We start from the raw sequence: 23,286 nt of genomic DNA, 5'->3' as shown, positions 1-23,286 counted from the left end.
GCGTTCGGAAAGATCTCGCTATCCTGGGGGGCGTTCATCTGAGCGTACTTCTAATCGCAGAGACGATTTCCAAGGCGAGATGGACAGACCAAGACAGTCTTTCGGTCGCTCAGGTGAGCGCCCTATTGGTCGCAGAGACGATGTCTACGATGAGGTGGAAACGGCAGAGCCTCGCGAACGGAGAAATCAGATGATGGCTATGAACATCAAATACACGACCGCCGCATCTCAGTTCCTCTACGGCAAGTCCGTGGTAAAAGCAGCACTCGAACAAGGAAGGCGAAAACTATACAAACTCTTTATTTACGGAGGCGAGAACCGAAAAGACTCCAAGGACAATGCTATCATCACGAGGCTAGCAGAGAGACGAGGTGTTCCAATTGAGATCATACCGAACGAGGACCAGCGGTTGATGGACAAAATGAGCATGGGCCGACCACACAATGGCTTCGTGCTAGAGACATCGCCCCTACCTCGGCTGCCGGTGAAGTCGCTTGGGAGGCTCGAAGAAACGCTAGGAAAGCTGGGCTTTCACGTGGAACTAGACCACCAGTCAAGAGAGGAAGAAGCCATCAATGGACAAGACACGTTTATCCCGCGCAAGAACAACAACGCGCCGAAACCCTTTGTCCTTTTACTCAATGAGATCTTGGATCCTGGCAATCTTGGAGGCATCCTTCGAACAGCCAGCTATTTTGGCGTCGATGCAGTGGGTATCACGAATCGCAGCTCATCCACGCTCACTCCGGTCGTGCTCAAGTCGGCCGCCGGTGCCGTGGAGGAAATCACCATTTTCAGCGTCGACTCGCCTGTCAGCTTTATAGAGGAGTCTCGGAAGCATGGCTGGAAGACATATGCCGCCGTAGCGCCGCCCGACCCCAAGCTGGCCCAGAGACACGGCGACAAGTTCATTTCGACGGCGACGGTTGAGGCAGAACAGCCTCTGACGAAGCATCCGTCCATACTGGTTCTGGGGAATGAAGGCCATGGCCTGTCCAAGCCCATCAAAGTGGCAGCCGATTACGAGCTTTCGGTGCCGTACTTTGTGGGCAACAGCTGCGTGGATAGTCTGAATGTCAGCGTCGCTGCTGGCTTGCTGTGCCATGCCTTTGTGAGGGCACCGCCTATTGTGAAGCAGACGGCGCCAAAGCTTGAGGAGGAGGCTTCAACCGAGACCAAATCTGCGACTGAAAAGGAAGACGGTCAAGACGGGAAGGAGACATTATTCTGAACGATTTAACGATTGTATATGAAATGTATAATAACTTGGAACCTGATACGGCGATGTGTAAGATTACGAGGTACTTCATACAGCGACTTAGATCACCGAGTCTTTGCGCCCTCTGCAGAGCTACATGCGCTTCACCCAAAGAAAAATCTGAGCTGCAGATGAAAATTCATTTGATTGACCTTCCATAGCTAGCAAATGATTACAATACCATCGTAGGTTCATTGATACCATCTTGCAGTAATCCTAGTGAGTGTTGTAAGTCATATGCGGCTCAGACGGTGGCCCACAGGGGTGCAGGCTAAAGTTGGTTACCCCAGCCACCAGCTTGTTTGTATTCAAACTTGTTTAGTCCTGGCTAGCATCGCCAGCTCACGGATGACTTGCATGCAGGATTAGCTTGTTTGAGGGTGGCCAGGAGAAAAATCGCAGTTGTCTGTGTATTCCTGTTACCTTACCTCAACTGTTGCATCTCCAGTATCTGCATGATAAAAGTTCATCGGTATTGCGAGCTTCCGATCCTCTCACAGGCGCTGACCGCCCCGCGATGACAACCCTCCACAGAATGCTTCTCCTACCAGCAGCTCTCCTCGCTCTCGTGTCAGAGGTGGCAGCAGAGCAACCGCTGGCTACGGCCATCAAGAAGCAGCTGCCCAATCCAAACGAAAAGCTGTTTCCCGACCACCTCGCCTTCGAACCACTCCCTCCATTGGCCCCTTACGAAGCCGCGAATCTGTGGCTCGACGGCGACGACGAAGATTCCTCCATCAACTCCACGGAGCGCTTTCGCCCTGCCTTCTCGAACCATTTTCACAACTCGGAAGAGAATCTGTTCCGACGCGCCGCAAATGTGCTGGGAATTCTTCAGAACCGAGCAGCATGCCCCAGTGGAATGGAGAGCTGTTCCAGCATTGGCGCAGATAACAAGTGCTGTCCGGACGGGACATACTGCACCGATGTGTCGAGTTCAGATGCTGGACAGGTTGCGTGCTGCCCTGACGGAGCCACATGCGGAGGAGGAATCGGCAATTGTCCTTCGACTGCCGTGAGCTGCCCTGCGGATCTTGGCGGCGGCTGCTGTATCCCTGGATATGTCTGCTTGGGCATAGGATGTAAGTGAAGATAGAGGCTATACCCAGCGTCCGTCAGCTGCGATCTTGATGCTCACGAGAAGACACAGGCGTCCCAAGCGCTTCAGCAAGCGGCATGCCGACGCCGACAGCACCGGCTTCGAGCGTCTCCGAAGTGCAATCGACCGCCCCTACAGGTAAGCAGTAGCCAATTACCTGTGATCGTGATCCTGACCATCGCCGACACTCCTGTCCCTCCTCCAGCCACACACAGACACTGACAGTAACTGCCACAGGTTCTGGTGCCACTGGAGCACCGCCATGGCGGCCCACGGACGTGACTTCCACTTCCGCCTCGGTCTCGTCTTCGTCTTCGTCTTCGGTCTCCTCCACTGCCTTCTCCTCCACCTCCTCGGCGCCTCCCCGAACTACGACTCTATCGGGCGAGACCCAGACCGGCTGCCCCACCGGCTTCTACGGCTGCCTGGCCACTCATGGAGGTGGCTGCTGCCGCACCGACCGCGATTGCCAGACTTCCTCCTGCCCGGCGCCGTCGACCACCATCGTCTCTCATGGAGTGACTGTCGTTGTGCCGGCAGGCGACGTGCCGACCGCGACTGCTTCGGACGAGTGTGCCAGCGGCTGGTTCCTCTGCGGAAAGGACGCAGGAGCGGTTGCCGGATGCTGTCCCAGCGGATACAAGTGCGGCACTGCGAGCTGCTTCACCTCCTCAGCATCCCAGACCGCCTCGTTGCAGAAGCAGCAGCCAGAGCCCGAGGCCCCGAACAAGAGCGCAGCTGCCGGATCATCGCGCTGCAGCCATTGGCTGGCGCTGGGAAGCTTCGCTGGAGCTCTCTTCCTTCTTTCGGGCAACATGTGGTAGGGGAGGAGTTACCAGGTCCGACGAAACGGACGAAGATGAGTGCTTGCGGCGTTGAGCGCGGGAGACGCATACTGGATTTCTTTTTCTCTTGCTTTCATGCCCGTGATGACTTCATGAGCCAACGATGTGCTGGCAAAATGGCGGGATGACTGTTTCATGTAATACCGACTCACCTATATAGACGCACAGAAGACTCACATCATGAATGGCGACATGATCACGACCAAGTACCTTCCATGCCCAGCAGCTCAGAGACTGCTTCCTCCATCGACGGGTCGAGACGCAGCTCCTGCTTCCTCCGTGGACTGGCGGCTTCCTCCATTCCCCGGCAGCTTCCCTCGTTGCGAGCTTCTTTCCGCCGGAACCTCGCCGACGAGGACGCAACTTCTCAACTGCCTCTCCTCCGCGAGGGAAGGACGCCAGACTCTGTTCCAGGACGAGGAAGGAGCCAGACGACCCTCTGGGTATATAAAGCCCTCGTCTCCCCCGAATCTCGTCTTCATCTTTTCCACCTCGTCCATCGCAGCATTCATTCATCGCTCAGCTTCTTTGCTCACATACATTATTTTCCTGTTTTCTTTTTGGAGGCCACATCATCTTCACATCCAACGCACACCACAGCTTCAACCGTCACCCACATTCACCATGAAGTTCCTCGCTACCACCGTTCTCGCTGCCGCCGCGGCTTTCATGTCCGTCGCCTCTGCTTCTTCCGACCTCCGTGGCAAGACCCTCAGCGAGGTGCTCTTCAGCGATGACGACGATTTCGAGGATTTCCCCTGCGTTGAGATCATCTTCCGCGACAACACATGCCAGTTCGACGATGACCGACGATTCTCTGCCGCCTACCTTTCTGCGCGCTCCGAGTGCGTCTGCGGCGGAGACGGCCTCGATGATTTCCTCGACTGCCAGCGGTGCCTGTTGGACCACGGCTTCGGCCGCGAAGTCCGAGACCTCTGGCGCAGAATCTTCGCCGTGATTCGAGAGATTGCCTGCGATGATGACGACCGCCGACTGGCTATTCCTGGTCAGGACGCTCCGGTACCGACCGCTCCCACTCCCTCCATCATTACCATCACCGTTTCTGATCCCAACCAGGTCGTTCCCCCCGCCACTGTGAGCGTGAGCGCCACTGGTGCCGGCCCTTCACCATCCGGGCTTCAGAAGTCCAGTGATGAGGATGCTGCCACTGTTCCGACCGCTTCGCCGACATCCGAGTCGACCGTTTCCAACGATTTGCTGCACGAGTCCCCAGTCGTCGACGTTGCCCACGACCGATCTGCTGCCGTCTCGTCGTTCTCGAGATCTGGGATGGCTTTGGTCTTTGCCGGCGGCATCATCTTGGGCTTGCTGTGATGGAAATGAGTTGGCATGGGCGAGTGGTTGAGATCCTGGTAGGGGCTTGGGGAGAGGAGGAGTGGTTTCCGCGAGTATCATTAGCCAAAAAGTATTAATACAACCTCAAGTTCCCACCAAACTTTGCCCTTTTTGCTGCGCGATGAGTGCCGTGATGAACTCCATTTTTTTTTTTCCTCGTGTGATGCATGCGACTTTGATTGCTGTCCCAACCTTTCCCTTGTTTTGCAGCATGAATGTCTTCGAGACCGTCTTGAACTTGGAGTTGTGCTCCCTTGTGTGTTTGTATGCAAGCTCCAATACCATTTCACTGTTCTTTTATCCTTATTTGGCGTTGCGTGAGCGGCTAGCTGAAGCACAACCAAGGCACGTCATTGAGTCCACGATGTTGCGGAATTGACGTTTGTTCAAGAGAATTATCCTTTCGTCGAGAAGTTGAGCGGCGAATAGTCGTCCAATGCTGACAACTCCATTGATGATGCGAGACCGCGATCGATACACGAAAAATACTTGATATCATTTATTCTTTAAGCCAGCATGGCCTGAGCATTATTTACACATTATCCTCCTCCTCTCCGCTGTCATTTACTGTGGCATAAACTCGAAAGCGTTGGCGAGCTTCTCCTGGCAGAAAGGCAGCTTGCCAGCGGTCCAGATTTCGGTGTCCTATATAGAACGGATTAGATATAAAATTTCTTGAAGGTAATCTTGAGGCAGGTGGGTGAGGCGACTGACAGGCTTCAGCTTCTTCTTGATCTCGGTGTCGAGGGTTCCGGCCTTGAGGGCAATGATATCAGGAGCACCATCGGGGTCGTGGGCGATGGGAGAGCCGCACTCGGAGCAGAAGAGGCGGTGGACAGCGTTTCCGGAGGCGGCGGTGCCGGTCCACTTCTTGACGGGGCCGTTGATGGTGAGGGAGGCCTTGGGGACGACGGCGACGAGAGCTGCAAGGAAGGTTGGTTTGATTAGTCTAATTCCAGAGACTTTGGGAACAATCGAGGCTGAGGAGCAGGGATTCGCCATCGCAAGGGGGGCTGGGAGGTGTATGCATACAGTAGGTTGAGCCGGACTGGCGCTGGCAGTCGTCGCAGTGGTCGTAGCCGGTGATGATGGGGGCGTCAACGTCGGCCTTGTAGGTGACGGCCTTGCAGAGGCAGTGTCCGGTGAGAGGCATGATGACTGAGGTGGTGGTGTTGTTGCTTCTATAGAGGTAGGACTGCAGTTAGAGAGTTGACACAAGTTTAGGAGAGAAGAATTGCAGATTCTGCGAAGGTGATGGAAGGATAGGATGCAGCTTCTTTCTTATATGAAGACAGCTACTGGAGCTTCATGCGTGCAGATGGGACGGGATTGGCGGGGTAACACAAAGATTGGAGCGTACCAGAGACGGAATTTCAGCTTTGGCGGGGTTGGACGAGGGCCACGGCGGCGGCGATGACGTGGGATTTCGCTGGAAGTTGTTGGGATGCGGAGCTTGTCGCTTCGAGTCTGGTAAGATTTCAGATGTCAATCTCTTGGGGAAGAGAGGAATCGACAGCTCTTTATATCCTCAGTCGAGCGCCATATTCTTCAAAAACTCGTCCCGGGAGAACGATAGATAGTAGACGAAGTATTCCGGCCCATGTCGTCAGCTCGTCCGATCGTCCGAATTCAAGACTCCTCTCCTTCGTCTCATGGAAAGCTTCGCATTGCGAGTAACATCAGGGCAGAGAAGTAGTATCAAGACGCTAATTCCCTGTCTCATTGCCGCAGAGCTCTCGCTATTGGCCTCGACTATTTGTCATTGGAGCTTGAGCTGGGGCGGAAAAGTGGCTCCGGGCTAATCGACGGGGCAAGCATGTCGAGCAGTAAGAGAAAGAATTTGGAATGGGCTGCAGGAGGCATCATGGGGGACGGGCCCGCCCCGGCCGATACGACGGAAGCTCTCCCCAATGCCGAATTTTGCCCAGTTGGATTGCTGCCGTATCGGGATCCGGGTGCTTTGCGTCGAGGGGCATGTGCGGCAACTCGTGTAGTAGTTTGCTGACGCTCATGGGTTTCCGGCAATCAGAAACTCAAATCATTTCTGCGGGACTGTGACATGATCCTTGCTAATAATTGTCAGTCTCGTTGACGTTCTATGCTTCGCAGCAAGATAGGAAACATACTGGGAGCTGTACACCACACTTCCGACCGCATCTACCGAGATAGGAAGAGAAAGAAGAATTGTTCATGGCTAAAGAGGGAGGCAAAGAGGGGGGGCCATCTGAGCAGTCAGTAGCATCCGCAAATGACACGGAGCTGGACAATTCTCCTCGCTGTTTAAACAGTCCTGTAGCGTCAGCTTGCAACCCTTGGGTGCGCGAATGAGCAGTTGATCTTTTGCGAGAGTGCTGCATCCAAATCCTTCCATGCGGCGCTAAGAGTGCCCGAGGGGAACACCATCAGCATAGCAATGCCGACCGGGTTGCCTTCACGGAGCGCTGCAAGCGGATTGCATCCATGGGTTTCACCTCCAAATGCTCCGGACGCTCGTCCATGGCCCAGCTGAAACCGCCCAAGTTGTCGGGCGTATAGCTCCTGGCGGTCGACATTGTAGCCGATGGATTGGCTCGAAACGCAATGCATAACCATCGGCTCACCCAGAGGCGATGGTACTTGGAATCGTCCTAAGAGCATTTCTGAGTCGGCCCAATGGGCCTTGAGGCCAAGCAAATCATAGACAATTGATAATGGGTGTGTGAAGGTTGCATATTCATGATCGTTTCCTGTCGACTCGTCGCTTTTTGACGAGGCGAACATTCATAATGTTCATTCGTTCATCTCTGGAGGTCCATTTGGCCCCAGGTTGGACAATTGTTTGACATATTCGGGAACATTGGCGGTAATTGGATCCTGAATCTTTCATCATCAGCAGAAGTCTGCAAGAAATATCTCTGATTGCCTCAGATCAGTATGGAGGGTGTAGCTCCAGACGAGTGACCAGTCACGACGACCAGAGTAAGGAAATCTCTTCGCAACGATGAGTAGGCAGTGAGACTCTGTTTGGCACCATAAAGAGGTGCAAATTAGGCTTGTCCAATGAATCCATCTTGAAAGGAGAAAGTGCCATGCCATCAGAAGGCAGCCAAGCGATCAGTGTCCAGAATCACAGAGGCAGAACGGCATTGGGCGTTTGTCGAGGTCAGAAGCTTCCGCGTTAGTTTCGAAGAAGTCTCTCGCCGGTATGGTAGAGCTTGCTAGACGATAGACGGTTATTGTTTCCAAGAGGTTTCTGACCCTGATAGCAGGAGATGTAGCGGGTAACGGTGTGGTATGAGGAACCATGCCACGTTGTCTGCTATGTCACGCAACATCCGAGCTGGTCAACTCTGCACGACATGCCCAGTTGTCCGCCGTCACTGTGTAATCGGCATATTCAGGCGGTCAGCGATTTTATCAGCTCTCAGACGAGCAGCTATAGCCAATGCCATAGCGATACCCTCGTAGCGAACTGGCATTGGCGAGTGAGTGGCTCCGGCTGAAGGCAAGCCAGATCAGGATGGTGGCGATCAGTTAGATGGCGTGTCACAAGATGCCGGAAGACGGCAAACGGTGATACAAGCAATCATCTTCTGTCTCCGAGGAGTCCAATCAGCGACAGAACATCCAGATCGGGGTCGGTAGCCAGCCATAGTGCAGTGGTTTGCGACGAGATATTGCAGGTATACGTGCTTGGCTCTGGGTAGATATCGAAGCAGAGTCTGGACAAAGACGATGGAGTATGACTGTGGTCGCACAGATTCCTCTATGACAGGTATGCAGGAGAGAGAAAGATTAGAGAGATCTGCTCAACGTCACAGAGAGGAAATCCCCCCTCAAAGATTCAGTGATGGCCATCAAGGTGCCTCATCCCCATTGTTGGTGAATCTCGAGACAGACAGACAATTGGTCACAAACATGCTTAGTCATCTGCATCCACTGAGCCAATCGGACACCTTCGCTGACTTAGGTAAGCTGGGGAACTCTAGCACATTCCATGAGCGGCGATGCGACGCCCCACGGAGGCGCCGACGACTAAATCTGGCTTGCCGATTGAGTCAGATTGCCAGCCTTTAGAATTCTTATTCTCGCCCTTGCCTCCGACCATAATACAGTGTCTTACTAACGCCGAATACTTTGCACTGCTGCTATATAACCATTCCGTCTCTGACGCACCTGTTTGTCACTTCCTCCCTCTCTCTGCTTCATATATCCAACTGCCAGCGTCCGACGCTCCAAACAAAACCGCTTCTCTCCATCCCCACGCGCCAATCTCGACTTCTGTCAGCGTCATTTCTGACCGCTTTCGCACATCAGACACAGCAAAAACACCACGTCATCATCATGTCTAACCTCGACTGGGATACCACCACCAAGATTGGAAGCCGTGTTCGCGGTCCTGGTGCTTCGGACCGCGAGACCGTCATCCGAGGAAAGAGTGCGCTGAACGCCGCCCAGCGAGCCGGTGCTGCCATCGCCACAGAGAAGAAGTACTCCACTGCCAACTCGGTATGTCAGCGCCCGTCAAATATTGATGCCCAACCATGAGCGAATTTGAAAGCTGACATCAGAATCTTCTCAGGTGGGTGGTACCGAGGGTCAGCGTCTCACAAAGGTCGACCGCTCCGACGACATCATCAAGCCCAAGACGGTCGGCAAGGAAGTCGGAAAGGCCATTGAGCAGGGCCGCCAGAAGTTCGAGCCCACCATGACCCAGGCCGAGCTGGGCAAGAAGATTGGCGAGACCGCCGCCACCGTCGCCTCATACGAGCGCGGTACTGCCGCGCCCGACCAGAACATCCTCTCCAAGATGGAGCGGGTGCTCAACGTCAAGCTGCGGGGTGCCAACATTGGCGCCCCGCGCCTGGGCCCCAAGAAGAAATAAATGATGCCCTTCTGACGGCGATCACTTATGAGGATTAAGGAAGAGACGGGAAGCATGCAATGTGCAGTTTGGGCAAAGGGTGCGACGAAGTTAACGCGGCTCTCGCCCTGGCGGCTGTGGCCATGATTGCGCAAGCGATGCGCGCGTTCGGCGATACATGGGGAGTACAAAACCGTTTCGATATATCTAGATGGGATCTGGTGGTATTCCTGCGTGTATAGCAGAGATTCGGAATGTTTTTTTGTTCCGGTTTGTGCAGGATTTACGGCGTTTAACGTGGTATGAACAAGGAAATAGAATCCAAGAACGGTGGACAAACGCCAGTTTGCCTGCATGCTCATTTTTGCTTCACTTTGACTCTGAATCCGTGCCACTTGTCTCGCAGCTGCGTGCAAAAGTCATCTGCATGATCATCTCCCCAAACGAAATTCACTAAAGCACGCTCGGTTTGATTTTCTCTCACTACCATATGAAATGTCATCGTTCAGTGCACGAGATGCGAAAATGGCGGCAGACGACATCGAAGGCGATGATAAATCTCACCACACCGACGAAAGCGTCATCAACCGAAAGAAAGAACTAAAGGGCCTGCCCAGCAGCTTCTCCTCCAACATCGGCCAGCGCATCTCACCCACCCGTCTGCCAAGCAGCACCACTCACAACACACCAACATCCAGAACAACAACGACGAAGGACGGCCGCTCAGTGCGATCCATCGTAGCCTGGCTCGAGTCCGCAGCCACCAACGCCGACACCTCGAGGGACGACTTGAAGTCGGTTCACTCCGTTGCGACGATATCGTCTGCGGGATCGAACTCGTCGTTGCTGAGCAGGCATACGATTCCTGGGGCGGAGGGTGTGGAGGAGTATTCTTTGACGTTGCTCAAGTATAAGAAGTACTATACTGAGGTTCCGTTGGGGAGGTGCTTGGACGATCAGAGGAGGGATGGAGGAGAATCTGTTGCAGATGGTTTGGAAAGCGGAAACGCAAATGCATCTACTGAGGTTAGTTTCTGTATGCTGCAGAGATTCGAGGATTGTTGTGCTTTCTGTAAAAGGTGCATGCTCATATTTGGATCTACAGCTCTCTGGTAAGGGTTTGATATCTGGGTGTGGGCGAGATACAGCGCTGGTGCACGACACACGGCCGGAAACTGTGGCTGTTGCTGGAAATTATGACGGTAGCCGGGCGGAAGAGGTGCATCTTTTTCAACGAGATCTTGAAGAAGTGATGGCATTTTAGACAAATGTCCGCCTGCAGCTCTATATCTCGGATGAAGAATTGGAGTAGGTTGAATAGGGTAGGCGGGATGCATATATGGGAACGCGAAATCGGATTTTCGCAGGAGGCTGAGGAAGCGAATACTTCTTTTCAGAATTCAGAATTAGAAGTAAGGAAGGATATTATAAGCTAGACAGACGTATTCTGGATGCGCATCTTGACCTTGGAACTTTCAGTGGAAAACATAGGGTAGAGGCTGGAGCGGCCGTCGCACATATCAAGAGTTTGAGCTTCAAGTCGCTGTATTAATACTATTTACCATTTTCTGTCTAAAAATGCGGCCACTGTAATAAAAATTCGGCAATGGTAGTTGTGGCCGCCTCAGGCAGTCTTATAATTATCAATCGTCGTCTCTCGGTGGGGAGCGACTTCACGCTTTTGTCCCAACTCAAGAACTTGTTTGTTTGACGGTGAATTGGCCTGCGAGCTCCCCCTTCGCCAATCGCCGTGACTGGGATATCGGGCATCCATAACTGGAGGTATTGCCCATCGTGATAATCATTCGTTGCATAATCTGGTACTCGTCTATGATCACGCCTTGGCGCTGTACTTTGCGGCAGCCTTGTCGAACAGACTGCTCTTCTCTTCCAGATCCAGCACCAGTTGGTGATGAGGGTTCACCTTCTTTAGTGATCTAAATACTGTTAGCCTGGATTATCGTGGGGACAGAGACAAATGCGTACTCGAGAAGCTCCTCGCTGTTGTTTCCTGCAATGGAATTCAGCACTACCAAGTTGGCAATTCCTTCTGCGTTTGTAGGATCCTTCTGCAGAGCCTGCTCCAGAGCGGATTGGGCTTCCTCAAGGCGGCCCAGGTGTATCTCGCACACAGCCTGTGCGATGAGGCTCTGTACTGAAAAGGTCGAAGAGCCCTGGGCAAGCTCCTCATAGACGTAGAACGCTTGTTGATATTTCTCGCCGCCCTGTAACATTGGATTTAGCATGCTTATCACCCTGCCTGCCAATCTGCCATCTCTCTTACCACTCGAGCCCCAACCCATGCCTCGGCCAGGTTCACCAGGAGACTATCCTGCGCCCATCTCCGCGCGGCGGTGACTTCTTTCAGAGCGAGGTCGGTTCGGTTCTGTTGCAGGTGAATCTGAACAATGAGCGCGACGGCGTCCACTAATAAAGCGTCAGTCTCGTAGCCGACACGGTGATGTGTTAACAAGCCTCACAGCTTCCTTGGTGCTTGGACAGCAGCGCAAGCGCCTCCTCGGACTTGCCAGCCGCCTGCAGGACCGTGCCGCCAACGACCTGGACAGTGACATTGTCGCCTGCAGATGCCGCCAGCTTCTCAATCGTCTTCAGCGCCGCGTCCGTCTTGCCCAGGTTGTATTCGGCCAGCGCGCCGACGGCTTCTAGATCGGGGACGGTCTCGCCCTGCACTTCTGCGAGAACATCTTCGGCTTGTCCAAGGGCGAGGCGGGCTCGCAGCTTCAGCACTCGCGCGGGCACGGCGTTCTCGGCGGAGAAGGATGATGTGTCGAAGTCGATGACCTGCTGGTATTGTGACTGGTAGAAGTGGGTGTGGATGTTGATCAATTCGCCTTCCGCGGAGTAGGGATCCATTTTGGCGACTGGAGGCTGGCGACTGGCGACTCTGGAGGTGTTAGGAAATCTGTTGTCTTGAAGAGAGAATCACAGCAGCAACAAGGAGTAGCATCACCAACTTCCGTACCTTGACATTAACTGGCCTTCCCAGCTCCAATGGCTGTCCGTGGTGGGGTCCCGACAAGGGGGGCGGCATGCGCCACACCGAGCAGCGAGTGAGTGGCTGGTGCGGAATTCTTGCGGCCCAACAAACGAGGCAGAAATCCTGACTCACCGAAGCAAGCCACACTGGTTATCGAAGCCCCAATCAGGCATAGCGTTGACCCTATCGCCCACAAAGCGAGAAATCACCAAACTCTCCCAAATTTCGCTTTACCTCTGGGAACTTTGCATCACCAAACAACCCAAGTAACGACACCGCACACCGTCGTCAAAATGGTACGTTCCTTTCCGGCTGCGACTCTCACTGATGCTCAGTCAATCAATCTCCTTTACACTCGACTCCAACAACGCGATATTCTCGAATGTTTTCGGCGTCCGCACGAATGGCAGTCTTTGCGATTAAGAACCGGCAGTTTTCCCTCGGGCATCGGATCTCTGTGGGTGGAAGAGGGCTGAAGAAGGGCGGAACGCTGTCGCTACATCAAGAATTCTCGACAACATCAGTTATGCGATCGTGAAAATGCGAAACTGTTTAGCTGCTTGGGGTTGGAGAAATTGATGGGATCGAAATCGACAAAGACTGCCTCTCTGTGCTGGACGACACGACCGCTTCGACCTCGCACCCATTCAACATCGTTCAACCCGCGAACCATCAGATGGCTGACCATTTCTCTCTCTCTCGGATTATAGGTCAACATTCCCAAGACCCGTAACACCTACTGCAAGGGCAAGGAGTGCCGCAAGCACACCCAGCACAAGGTCACCCAGTACAAGGCTGGCAAGGCCTCCCTGTTCGCCCAGGGTAAGCGACGTTACGACAGAAAGCAGAGCGGTTATGGTGGTCAGACCAAGCCCGTCTTCCACAAGAAGGCCAAGACCACCAAGAAGGTCGTGCTGCGGTTGGAGTGCGTCAAGTGCAAGACCAAGTTGCAGCTGGCCCTGAAGCGATGCAAGCACTTCGAACTGGGGTATGTGGACGCCGGCGACACGACGCGAGACAGGAAGCGGATACTGACTGCGGCTACAGTGGTGACAAGAAGACGAAGGGTGCGGCTCTGGTGTTCTAAATGCGTTGTTTTCCGGTATTACCAATTCTTATGCTTCTCCTTGCGGCATACGGGCATCATGGAACTTGGCGAAGGGGGGGTTACTGGTCCTTGTTTAGGGGACAGCGGCTCATAGGAAACGAATAAAAAAGATTTCTTCATGACCGCAATTCAGACGCTTTTTTCTTGGTACTGGTCACAGTTGTTAGGGTGGGAAGAAAGCACGGCCAACCCGGGGACAAGATTCCAATCCACGATGGGCCTGGTGTCTCTTTGCTGGGCAACTTTTCACTTCATGAAGGAGGGCTCAGACTAGCTGGCATGGAAGAAGCCGAATACCAACTCGCTCAAAGAGCATGTACACACGAAGTTGCTGCTGTCTCTATGTCTGTTGCTTGTCTATGATCTATGCCGTCTGTCTAGACTCAAGAATCATGGCCTATCTCTCTCAACTAGAAGCCCTCACCAAGCACAATGGTTCGGCCACCTCCATACCACAGCGCGCCATTTCGCACATCCAGCCCCTTTTCCTGTCCAACAACCCACTCACCAATAAACTGGGCATCCTTCTGGTCCCATACTTCACTCTCCAGCCAAGCATTGATGTCATCAATAGCCTTAACCCACCTCTCCCTCTTCTCAGGAGTATCATGGTCCTCGTCAGTCAAGTATCTTCCCAGCGTAATATGCGCACTAGGAACCTGATACCGCGACCCGACTTCCACTCCAGCCTCCCTCACCTTGTCAAAAATGTCCCGTCGAAGGTGATGATACGTGTAGTCATCGCCCTGGGTAACAGGTCCATGGACGGGCACATCGGGAGCAACCGGGGCCGGAGAGAGAGGAGGCTCGCCGCAAGCGGGGAGAAACGAGAGGGCGAAGGCGGAGAGGTCGTATGAGACCATGGGCTTGACGAGACGAGAGCGGTGGGTGTGGGTGTACGAGGCGATGGAGGGAGCGGCTGGGCGGATGATGGAGACGAGGGACCCGATCTCCTCGGGGGTTTTGGAGAAGGTGATTTCGAGGGTTGTCAGGTGCATCCTGTGGGTGGGCATGAGCCAGATTTCTAGGCGAGATCATGTTAGCGACTCTTTTGATGAGCCGTTGTTCTAAGATGGGGAGACAGCACTTGGTGAAGCTTGTTGGAGAAGTGCTTGGATCTTTGCAGCCAGCTCAATGACGTGGTTCGGAGGACGAGCCCAAACCACGAGGCAGTTCCGCTCATCGCGGAAGCCGGGCTCGATGCTGGGGTTCTCGAGACGGAGGAGGTACTGGTCGATGACGAGCTCCTTGTAATCTGGGGAAAGGAACTTTTCCTTCTGGAGGCCGTTGCGTTTGGTGCGGTGAGCGTGATACAGAGCTTGGATTTGTTCCTACAAATGGGGCAGACTTAGCATCTTTGGACTACACGAATTTTTTTGGGAAAGATGGGAATCGAGCATGGGATCTGGGATGTGTGAACACTGACGGGCTTGTTATCGCATGCTTGGATGAAGGCCTCGTAGGGGTTCTCGCCTGGTTTCAAGACGATGCCGGAGAGGTCTTCGAGCTTGTTTTGGGCGTTGGTGGAATACATTGTGCTTCCCATGATGTCTCTAGAGTCGAAAGAAGCACATAAACCTGAGAATTTCTTTAACATCTACTCGATTGGTACTCTCACCTTTATCTAGACATGTTGCGCCCTTGGATCTCACAAGAACATGCAACTCCCCGCTTCGGCTCACACAAGACGACACATGTGAGATGACTAAGCGGCCAATGAGGTTTCGCGATATCAGAATTCACGGGCTGATGGATATTATTTTGAGGCTGTGACGGTGAAATACGAAACGGCCGAATATCAAGATAATCTCCGGTCTACAGATTTAGATTGGGGTTATGGAACAGGGAGTGACAAGGAAGCGCATATCGTGAAAATGAAAAAGCCCTATAATTTGACCGACCAGTCTGTAAGCGGAATCTTCACCCGAATGCGAGGCTCGGCGCTGCCCTCTGAAACGAATTCCAGGAGCTGGCAGTCCTCGATGGCGACGCCGCTCGCAAACTGCGACACCACAAAGTCCAGCCTCGTCCCGGCCTGCCCCAGCACCACCATGGGCGAGTGCCAGGTCCCCGCGCCGTAGGTCACGGCCTGGCTGTCCGTGGCGATGAAGGCGCGGAGGCGCCGGAGATCCGGAAGGCCTCTCCCGGGTAGCCCGTCGTCGCCGGAGGAGGGGACGGGGAGGTCTTTGTCCTGGGGGCTTCCGGGCGGGAGGCTGGGGGCGACGATGACGAGGTATGTTGATGCGGTGGATTTGATGGGGGTGAATGTTTGTGCGGTGAAGGGGTGGCGCTCGAGGTGGCGCACTGTGAATGTGTTTCCTCCCGCCGAGGGTGATGACGATGAAGATGATGAGGATGATGATGATGAAGAACTGTCGGCGGCGCCGCCTCTTGCTGCGCAGACGAATATGCTCATGATGGGCTCGCCCTTACCGCTGGGAGCCTGGTCGTAGAGATTCTTGAGGCGGCTGACATTGCGATATTGGATGGCGGAGCCTTGGTTGGCGGAGAAGGCGTTGGGCGGGAGCGTGGAGGCGTGGGCGTCGAATGACGAGGGGTGGACGTCGGGTCGCGGATTGGAGATGACGTCTCCAAAGGGGGAGAAGGCTTCTTGGGTTAGGCGCTCGGCGGTGATTTGAATGTCGAGAGCGCCGATGGGGATCTGGATTGCCATTGTGTTGGGCTGAGTTGGGGGATTTGTCGTGGGAGAGAGGGGAGGAGGTTGATGGTTGTGGCTGAGATGAGGACGGATCGAGTTCAGTTGTGAGTGGCGCAACACTACTTTATGTCGCCGGTGATGATCGAAAACTAGAGAAGATGATTCCTAGGGAGAGCAGTTCATCGAAGTGGGAGAAACGAGAAGATGGATTGGAATGCATTGCATCTCTTTCTCAATGCTTATCGTGTCATCACTATTCCGGAAGCTTGGCGGTGAACTCCGGTGCCGGCCGGGCCCGAAGAAACTCGGCGTCTGCTTAACGAGGACCGACACCTCACCTACCTTACCAACAGTATCTGCACTTTTGGTGACTCAAGACGAATAGTCCGTCTTTTGAATTAGAATTGCTTGTTGCTTTCATTAGAGAAGGGCAATCGCTATCAATTTGCTGAAACCTGTCAAAGCTTGCCTTGGTAATGCGCCGTATTTCCCAAGTGGTTCGTCCTCCGTAGGTACTCGTGATGGTGCCGCGTTGAGCTTCAAGCTTCAGCAGATGATGTGCACTCATGCAAAATTCTTTCAAGCACAAAACTATGGCCAGATAAAATGACAATTCGCTGAGGTATCGTGCAATTCTAAGTCTATATATCCATCCATACTCATGAACACTCCAGTTCCCAAGCCACATGTCCTTGGTCGGCATCGCTTTCTCCAACACATATCGTACATCCATCTATTCAGGAGGCATGTCATCCACAACGCCCTACACATCTTCGAGCGCCACCTTGCCACCCAAATCACCACACTGCTTGGCCACCAGACAGTGGTTCATAGCCATGACAAGCGTCTTGAGCTGATTCCCCCGCACATTGTCCACCGATATCCAGTTAGGATAAGAGTTGCTGGTTGTCGATAGCCACAGCTCGTGAAACAAGGTCCTCCATGCAGACAGCGCCAGCTCCGTAATGGGCCGTATGGGCACCGCCGCCCCGAGGCCCTGCTGCGTCAGGATCCATTCCGCAATGTGAATCGGGCTCTGCGGCACCGGTCGGTTCTTGCGGAACTCGCTGACTTGGTGCTGCACCATGTGGTCGATGTGGTCGGTGTCGGTCCAGGGGTGGCGTGTCGGGAAGATGGCGCTCGTGATGTAGCCCTGCTTGCTGCCGGGAAACAGGTCGCCGTCCATCTGGCGCCATCTGTCGTCGAAGTTGACGATGACGGCAGACGTTTTGTTGCCGATGAACTCGCCCAGCTCCAACTGGGAGAGGTCCCAGCCCTCGCCGCGCACGTGGATACGGTTCTCCAGCGCCTTGAACTCTTCGTACAGCGCCGCGCGGTCGGATTGGTTGAGAGGGCGATAGTCGCTCTCGGCGTTCCATCCTTGGGAGCCGTGGACGTCCCAGATGATGAGCTCGCCGGGGTTCTGGCGGTTGAAGTCGTTGACAATCTTGATCATGTCCTGGAGGGAAGTTCCCATGACGCCGTGGAAAAGATCGAGAATGCGGGTCCCATGAACCTCGCGATAGCCGTCTTTTGTTCTCAGGGGCCGAAAGTCAATCACTCGGATGCCACCGTCGCCGAGCTGATCGTTGAGCTGGACCGTCTGTGTCTGGGCGTTGGCCGGTGTAGCGAGGCCGATCTTCTGGAAGTGCCCCCAGAGCCCGGAGTGATGAGATCTGGGGAGGATAATCTCCCGGAGCTGCTTCTTCTCAAGATGGGGGAGCAACGTCTGCATCCAGCCGATGGGCGGGTCGTTGGCGATGAACTCGCCCTCCTGTCCGGCGAGAATAAAAGCCGAGCCGCCGGGGTACATGTTGATGCCTAGGTTGTGGACGCTGCCCCTGGCGTTGTTCGTCGAGGACAATGCGCCGCGGTACTCGACTTTGAGGAAGCTGGAGCCCCTGTTGTTGAACTTGACCATGAAGGACATGGGCTCGGAGGTGCCCCTGAGGGCGTACTCGACCTCGGCAGCAGAATCGGCCCAGTTACCGGCTCCGTGTGTTGGCTGGATGAGGATGGAGATTGATTCTCCTGGGTATATGAACTGAGGGAGGTCTTGCTCCCATTGGGGCATCTGGTATTGGTGGATGTATGTCTTGGCCCAGATGTACGGGCTGGCGTTGACGAGAGACAAGTATGTTTCGTCGATGTGTTGAGGATCCGCTGCAGGCGATGATCTCTCATATTCGTTCATTTCGGGCGGGCTCGAGTTGCCTGCGAAGAATTCATCTTCATCATGAAGGACGAGCTTCGGGGTGGTCAATTCCTCGCCGCCGGGTAATGGTGCCCCTGAGGACAGGGAGCTCAGAGCAAGAACGAAAAGGCCAAAGAGGCAGCGAAACCGAGACATGATGATCGGCTATATATTGGTGTGATTGAGGTGGACAATATGTACGGATTTGAAGCTGATTGAGAGTATGAGGTTATGGATGAAGCTGAGAAGACTGAGAATACCAATGGAACTGAGAAGACGGAGAAAATGAATGGAACTGGAGAAGACTGACGAGAAAGAATGCGAGGGGAGGGACAGGCTTTATACGGATTGAAAGTAAACAAAACAGACAGAACTCGGCGCCGCCATTGTTCTCTTTTGAGGTCAAGCGCTGCCCTAAAGCTTCAATCTGAAAGTTAATTCACACTGGGCAGAGCCTTGATGGTGATAGTGTATCTTTGACTTTCATGGAGGACGATGCAATGGGTATAGTGGCAGCTCAGAGAGTTGGTTGCGCGGCAACTGTCCATACTGCTATACCAAAGGAAGCTTCGAGGTTTTGATGTTACAATGATGGTCAACACAAGGTAAGAGATGGGCTGGGAGGAGGAAGACTCTGTTGAGAGACTTGAGCAGAGAAGCGGCCAGGGAGTTTGGGGTGGGCTTTCTCAGGATATGGACTCGGAATCTCGGATCGGGCATGGAGAGGCATGATCTAATCGCTTTGAGAAGACTGAAACGGCTCAAAGATTTGTATCAGGCTTTTATTGTGAGTTACTTGGTAGTTATTTTCTTAAGCCATTTAAGGACTGGTGTTGATGGCTCTTGGTGTTTTAACATCCAGAGAAGACGTCAACAACACTCGAGTTTTCTCTTGTTCCCGGAGTTACTACACAGACACCCCCAAGTTGTAGAACAGGAGCTCAGGTTCATATCTTCTCTGATTAGGCAGACAGCGTCCGCATAGCTGCAGATATTGCAACCTCACTGTGAACGCTATAACTACATGCCGCATATTCCGCAGTAGGCATCATCTGTCCTCAGAGTGGTATACCTTACACAACTCAACAAGTAAGTTTAGGTGTACTCCTTATTAGATCGAGTGGCTGAAAGCCATATACAAGCCACTACCTTCGTGACAATGCCACCCGAAGAAGCCTCAACGTCTCCTCCCATATAGGCTTTATGTAAGAAGCCGTCCAACGGCCTCCTCCTCCCGCTATTGTTCCCTTCCTAATCCCGCGGCCCCACGGCCCCAAGCCCTTTCTCTACCTTAGCCGGCTAGCCCCCCTTGTCCGTGAAGAAGCGCAGAGATTGGTTCGGAGTTTGCCTCTTTGCTGTCAAAAAACGTCGGCCTTGCAGCTTATCGTGGCCGACGGCAGCCATGGTTGGTCGGAGGGGCCAAGTCGGACGGCTCGCGCGTGCCGAGCGACGAGGATGGCGAAAAAGATGGTTTGGGTAGCATCATCGCTGGCGGATCTGCAGGTTCTTTTGCCTTTTTGTTTCTTTTTCTTTTCTTTCTCGATTACTTCTTGTCATCTTTCCATCTGTTCTTCGCTTCCATTTTTTTTACTTTCTGTGTTACTGGATCGAAGATCTGGTTCCTTGAAAGTTATCTGACTTGCGAGATTATCTTTGCCGTTCCCCTCTTACACCATTTCGACGATCGATAACCGCCAATAGTGACATTTCGATTATACCGCCCACCTTTTTTTTTCCTCCCACCCTGTCGAGTCCGCGTGATCTTCTCTTCAGATTGGAATAGATGAGGCACGACAGATCTGATGGCGACGAGGATGAGTCCGGCGACGAGCTGGCCATCGGTTCTCGGCCTGGAGCCTCTGTAGATGGTGATTCAGTGAGCAGTCGTGCGGAAAACGATGCGGAAGACGGTGCGCTCTCGGTACGAAACTCCGACGACCGAGGCGATAGCAAGAGACCAGTCTCATGGAGCGAACTTCCTCGAAAGGACCAGCTCTTCATCATTACCATGGCGCGCATGAGTGAACCGCTTGTTCAGACTTCATTACAGGTGAGATTTACGCTGGCCAACAAGCCGTTGGCAACTGGACAGTCAAATGGAAACCCCTCTTCAAGAACTTGTAATCATAGACTTACACCGATCTCTCACAAAAAGGCCTACATGTTCTACCAGCTCAAATGGTTCAACCCGTCTCTCCCCGACTCGACAATCTCCAGCCAGGCGGGCGTCCTGCACGCCAGCTTCACGGCAGCGCAGTTCCTCACGGCGATGCTCTGGGGCCGCATCGCGGACTCGAAGCGCGTGGGGCGGAAGACGGTCCTGCTCATCGGGCTGCTGGGGACGAGCGTGTCGTGTCTGGGGTTCGGCTTCTCGACGACGTTTTGGCAGGCGTTGCTGTTTCGGACGATTGGGGGCGCGACCAATGGGAATATCGGGGTTATGAGGACGATGTAAGTGTTTCTACCTCCTTTTACCTCACCTTCTCTTCAAGAGCCTTCCCAGTCTTGCTACGGATCGTTACAACTATATGGTAGAAGTGTCATACTGAACAACTTTCAACTGCAGGATCAGCGAAATCATCTGCGAAAAGAAATACCAGCCCCGCGCATTCCTCCTCCTCCCGATGACCTTCAACATAGGCGTCATCATCGGCCCCATCCTCGGCGGCATCCTCTCCGACCCGGCCGGCAGCTACCCGGGCCTCTTCGGGAACATCGACTTCTTCGTCAAGTTCCCCTACGCGGCGCCCAACATTGTCAGCTTCTTCTTCCTCGTGTCTGCCGCCGTGGCGGTCTGGCTGGGCCTGGAGGAGACGCTGGATGCGCTGCGGGACGGACCGCCTGATTTGGGGACGCGGCTGGGGAAGAGGCTGATTGTCAAGTACAGGAAGAGGTTTGGGACGACGCCTGAGGCCGAGGGGTATTCGTCGGTGCCGGCGTCCGATCTTGAGTTGAGAGGGGGTGAAGGGACTGCTACGCCGAAGAAGTCGACGAAGAGATATACACAGAGGTTGCCCTTCCGAAGAATCTTTACCCGCAACGTCCTCGTCACGCTGGTTGCGCAGTTCTTCCTCACCTTTCACGTCGGGACATTCAACTCCCTCTGGTTCGTCTTCCTCTCGACGCCGACCTCGGACAGGGAAGTCCATCTGCCCTTCTGGTTCACCGGCGGCGTCGGCCTGCAGCCCCGATCCGTGGGCATGGCCATGGCCATCCTGGGCTTCATCGGCATCAACATGCAGCTCTTCCTCTACCCCAACGTCTCCGCCCGTCTCGGCACCATCAAGGCGTGGCGGCTCTTTCTGCTCTTCTTCCCGGTGGCGTACTTCCTCGTGCCGTATCTCTCCGTCGTGCCGAGCACCACGCCGCCTCCCGGACCCAAGACGGGGCCTCTGATATGGATTGCCATATGCTGCGTCCTGTTCTTCCAGGTGACAGGGCGGACGTTTGCGCTGCCGAGCCAGGTGATTCTCGTCAACAACTGCTCGCCGCATCCGAGCGTGCTGGGAACGGTCCATGGGCTCGGGCAGAGCGTGAGCAGCGCCGCGCGCACGATTGGGCCCATGGTGGGAGGCGTTGTGTATGGGTTTGGGCTGAACAAGGGCATCATCGGGCTTGTTTGGTGGGGGCTGAGCAGTATCGCCGTCTGTGCGTGCTTGACGAGCTTGGTGGTCAAGGAGGGCGACGGGCATGAGATTTGGCTGGAGGGGGATGAGGAGGAGGAGACGAGTACATAGGGATAGAGTTTATGATACCATGAGTGATTGATTTGGCAGTGTTTTCAGCTTGCTTGAGAGATGGATGTACTAGACAGCTTCCTATCCTAGAAGGCTATAGCGATGCTTGACAGGGGCAAAATGATACTTCGTCAATGCATGTCCTCTTGTATTGTTACTGTCGGTTAAAGCCTTCCGAAGCTCTGGGACATTCCAAGTCAATGCCCCATGGCAAGTAGGTTTCCGTAAAGGAGGGCTTTCAAGTCTAAAGCCAACCCTAGAAGGGGTTCGGCGCGACTCAACAAGTTAAAGAGCGTCCTATACCGGAAGAGCATAGCAATACTTGACAAAGAGGAGCGAAGTGACTTCCTCTTCAACAGTTTCAAACTGTTACGGTCGGTTAGAGACTTCCGTTAGCTCTTGGACTTTCCAAGGTAGTGTGCCCCTATAGGAAGTAAGTCTCCGTGAAGCCAAGTCCAAAGCCAATCCTCACTGAGTTCGGCGTGGCGTAAACAAGCTTAAACCTGAGTATCAAGGTTCAGCCATCTTCAGGAGAGGACCTTTGTGCATCTTATCGCGGTAGCGAGGTTTGTCTTGTGTGTTGTCTATAAAAAGGTAGTCATCCCCCTCCCCGAGGACAGCTCAAAGTCCTCCTTCTTCAAAGTCTCTCATCAAACCCTCAAACAACCAGTTCACACACACAAAGAACTGTTTCCACATCTACAAAAAGAATAACATCTTTTTACCAACTTTCCCCCATCGTCTGCCACCATGGACGACGTCGAGCTCAAACTCGTGGTGCTGTGCATATGGCTCTTCATAGAAGCACTTGTTTATACAATGCAAGTTTCTTCCCTTCGTTCCACGACCTAACATTCATGTGAATTGCAGGTTGCTAACCTTAATTGCCTCACAGTGCTACTTGTTTTCCGCCCAGGCTCCGCATCGATGTGGTTGCCTTCGTCGTCATCAGGGACGTTCAAGAGGAATAGGTTCCCCTGCTTCAAAGACCTGATGACGAGGGCTGGTGGCGGTGGTTCTTCAATGAGGACGTTCTTGTTTGAGTTGCTTCCGAACTGGGAGCGTGCATAGCCTTTAGATTGCATATGGTTGGTGGTTGGATACGGGGCGTTGACTCTTCTCATTAAGTGTTACAATACATGTTGGATGATGGCGGCAATTAGATTGAAGGGCAATTGGAGAGATTTGG

The 23,286-nt window shown here is 53.7% G+C and overlaps 11 protein-coding genes across 11 annotated transcripts; 7 read left to right on the top strand and 4 right to left on the bottom strand.

Annotated features, from left to right (window-relative positions):
- Positions 1–79: 79 nt before the first annotated feature.
- On the top strand, positions 80–1,231 carry BBK36DRAFT_1111056 (alpha/beta knot; the record flags this gene model as incomplete). Its single annotated transcript, XM_024889659.1, has 1 exon — positions 80–1,231. One exon carries the CDS (start codon positions 80–82, stop codon positions 1,229–1,231), a length of 1,152 nt encoding a protein of 383 aa, XP_024753054.1.
- Positions 1,232–1,793: 562 nt separating this feature from the next.
- BBK36DRAFT_1110850 (hypothetical protein) lies at positions 1,794–3,181 on the top strand (the record flags this gene model as incomplete). The annotated part of the gene is made up of 3 exons (XM_024889637.1): positions 1,794–2,340; positions 2,409–2,495; positions 2,595–3,181. 3 exons carry the CDS (start codon positions 1,794–1,796, stop codon positions 3,179–3,181), a joined length of 1,221 nt encoding a protein of 406 aa, XP_024753053.1.
- A 645-nt stretch (positions 3,182–3,826) lies between these two features.
- BBK36DRAFT_1156297 (hypothetical protein) lies at positions 3,827–4,537 on the top strand (the record flags this gene model as incomplete). Its single annotated transcript, XM_024893911.1, has 1 exon — positions 3,827–4,537. The coding sequence occupies one exon, from the start codon at positions 3,827–3,829 to the stop codon at positions 4,535–4,537; it is 711 nt and encodes a 236-aa protein (XP_024753052.1).
- A 585-nt stretch (positions 4,538–5,122) lies between these two features.
- BBK36DRAFT_1188265 (hypothetical protein) lies at positions 5,123–5,715 on the bottom strand (the record flags this gene model as incomplete). The annotated part of the gene is made up of 3 exons (XM_024896567.1): positions 5,591–5,715; positions 5,273–5,481; positions 5,123–5,203 (listed from the first exon to the last, which is right to left on the bottom strand). Exons 1-3 carry the CDS (start codon positions 5,709–5,711, stop codon positions 5,123–5,125), a joined length of 411 nt encoding a protein of 136 aa, XP_024753051.1. The 5' UTR covers positions 5,712–5,715.
- Positions 5,716–8,881: 3,166 nt separating this feature from the next.
- BBK36DRAFT_1111084 (multi protein bridging factor-like protein) lies at positions 8,882–9,422 on the top strand (the record flags this gene model as incomplete). Its single annotated transcript, XM_024889666.1, has 2 exons — positions 8,882–9,046; positions 9,120–9,422. 2 exons carry the CDS (start codon positions 8,882–8,884, stop codon positions 9,420–9,422), a joined length of 468 nt encoding a protein of 155 aa, XP_024753050.1.
- A 504-nt stretch (positions 9,423–9,926) lies between these two features.
- Positions 9,927–10,517, top strand: BBK36DRAFT_1156294 (hypothetical protein; the record flags this gene model as incomplete). The annotated part of the gene is made up of 2 exons (XM_024893910.1): positions 9,927–10,437; positions 10,507–10,517. The coding sequence occupies 2 exons, from the start codon at positions 9,927–9,929 to the stop codon at positions 10,515–10,517; spliced, it is 522 nt and encodes a 173-aa protein (XP_024753049.1).
- Positions 10,518–11,235: 718 nt separating this feature from the next.
- BBK36DRAFT_1188248 (hypothetical protein) lies at positions 11,236–12,275 on the bottom strand (the record flags this gene model as incomplete). Its single annotated transcript, XM_024896566.1, has 4 exons — positions 11,236–11,338; positions 11,388–11,626; positions 11,686–11,828; positions 11,882–12,275. 4 exons carry the CDS (start codon positions 12,273–12,275, stop codon positions 11,236–11,238), a joined length of 879 nt encoding a protein of 292 aa, XP_024753048.1.
- Positions 12,276–12,413: 138 nt separating this feature from the next.
- On the top strand, positions 12,414–13,486 carry BBK36DRAFT_1165969 (40s ribosomal protein L44e; the record flags this gene model as incomplete). Its single annotated transcript, XM_024894845.1, has 3 exons — positions 12,414–12,419; positions 13,110–13,387; positions 13,447–13,486. 3 exons carry the CDS (start codon positions 12,414–12,416, stop codon positions 13,484–13,486), a joined length of 324 nt encoding a protein of 107 aa, XP_024753047.1.
- Positions 13,487–13,912: 426 nt separating this feature from the next.
- Positions 13,913–16,181, bottom strand: BBK36DRAFT_1188236 (ureidoglycolate hydrolase; the record flags this gene model as incomplete). The annotated part of the gene is made up of 5 exons (XM_024896565.1): positions 13,913–14,531; positions 14,595–14,838; positions 14,934–15,060; positions 15,192–15,212; positions 15,409–16,181. The coding sequence occupies 5 exons, from the start codon at positions 16,179–16,181 to the stop codon at positions 13,918–13,920; spliced, it is 1,779 nt and encodes a 592-aa protein (XP_024753046.1). The 3' UTR covers positions 13,913–13,917.
- Positions 16,182–16,929: 748 nt separating this feature from the next.
- BBK36DRAFT_1165967 (hypothetical protein) lies at positions 16,930–18,516 on the bottom strand (the record flags this gene model as incomplete). Its single annotated transcript, XM_024894844.1, has 1 exon — positions 16,930–18,516. One exon carries the CDS (start codon positions 18,514–18,516, stop codon positions 16,930–16,932), a length of 1,587 nt encoding a protein of 528 aa, XP_024753045.1.
- A 344-nt stretch (positions 18,517–18,860) lies between these two features.
- BBK36DRAFT_1165966 (MFS general substrate transporter) lies at positions 18,861–22,097 on the top strand (the record flags this gene model as incomplete). The annotated part of the gene is made up of 4 exons (XM_024894843.1): positions 18,861–18,864; positions 20,322–20,410; positions 20,516–20,811; positions 20,927–22,097. 4 exons carry the CDS (start codon positions 18,861–18,863, stop codon positions 22,095–22,097), a joined length of 1,560 nt encoding a protein of 519 aa, XP_024753044.1.
- Positions 22,098–23,286: the final 1,189 nt, after the last annotated feature.

The sequence above is a fragment of the Trichoderma citrinoviride genome (assembly GCF_003025115.1).
Source record: "Trichoderma citrinoviride strain TUCIM 6016 unplaced genomic scaffold BBK36scaffold_2, whole genome shotgun sequence".
In the NCBI taxonomy this organism is placed as follows: Eukaryota; Fungi; Ascomycota; class Sordariomycetes; order Hypocreales; family Hypocreaceae; genus Trichoderma; species Trichoderma citrinoviride.
This window is presented reverse-complemented; position numbering and strand designations above follow the sequence as displayed.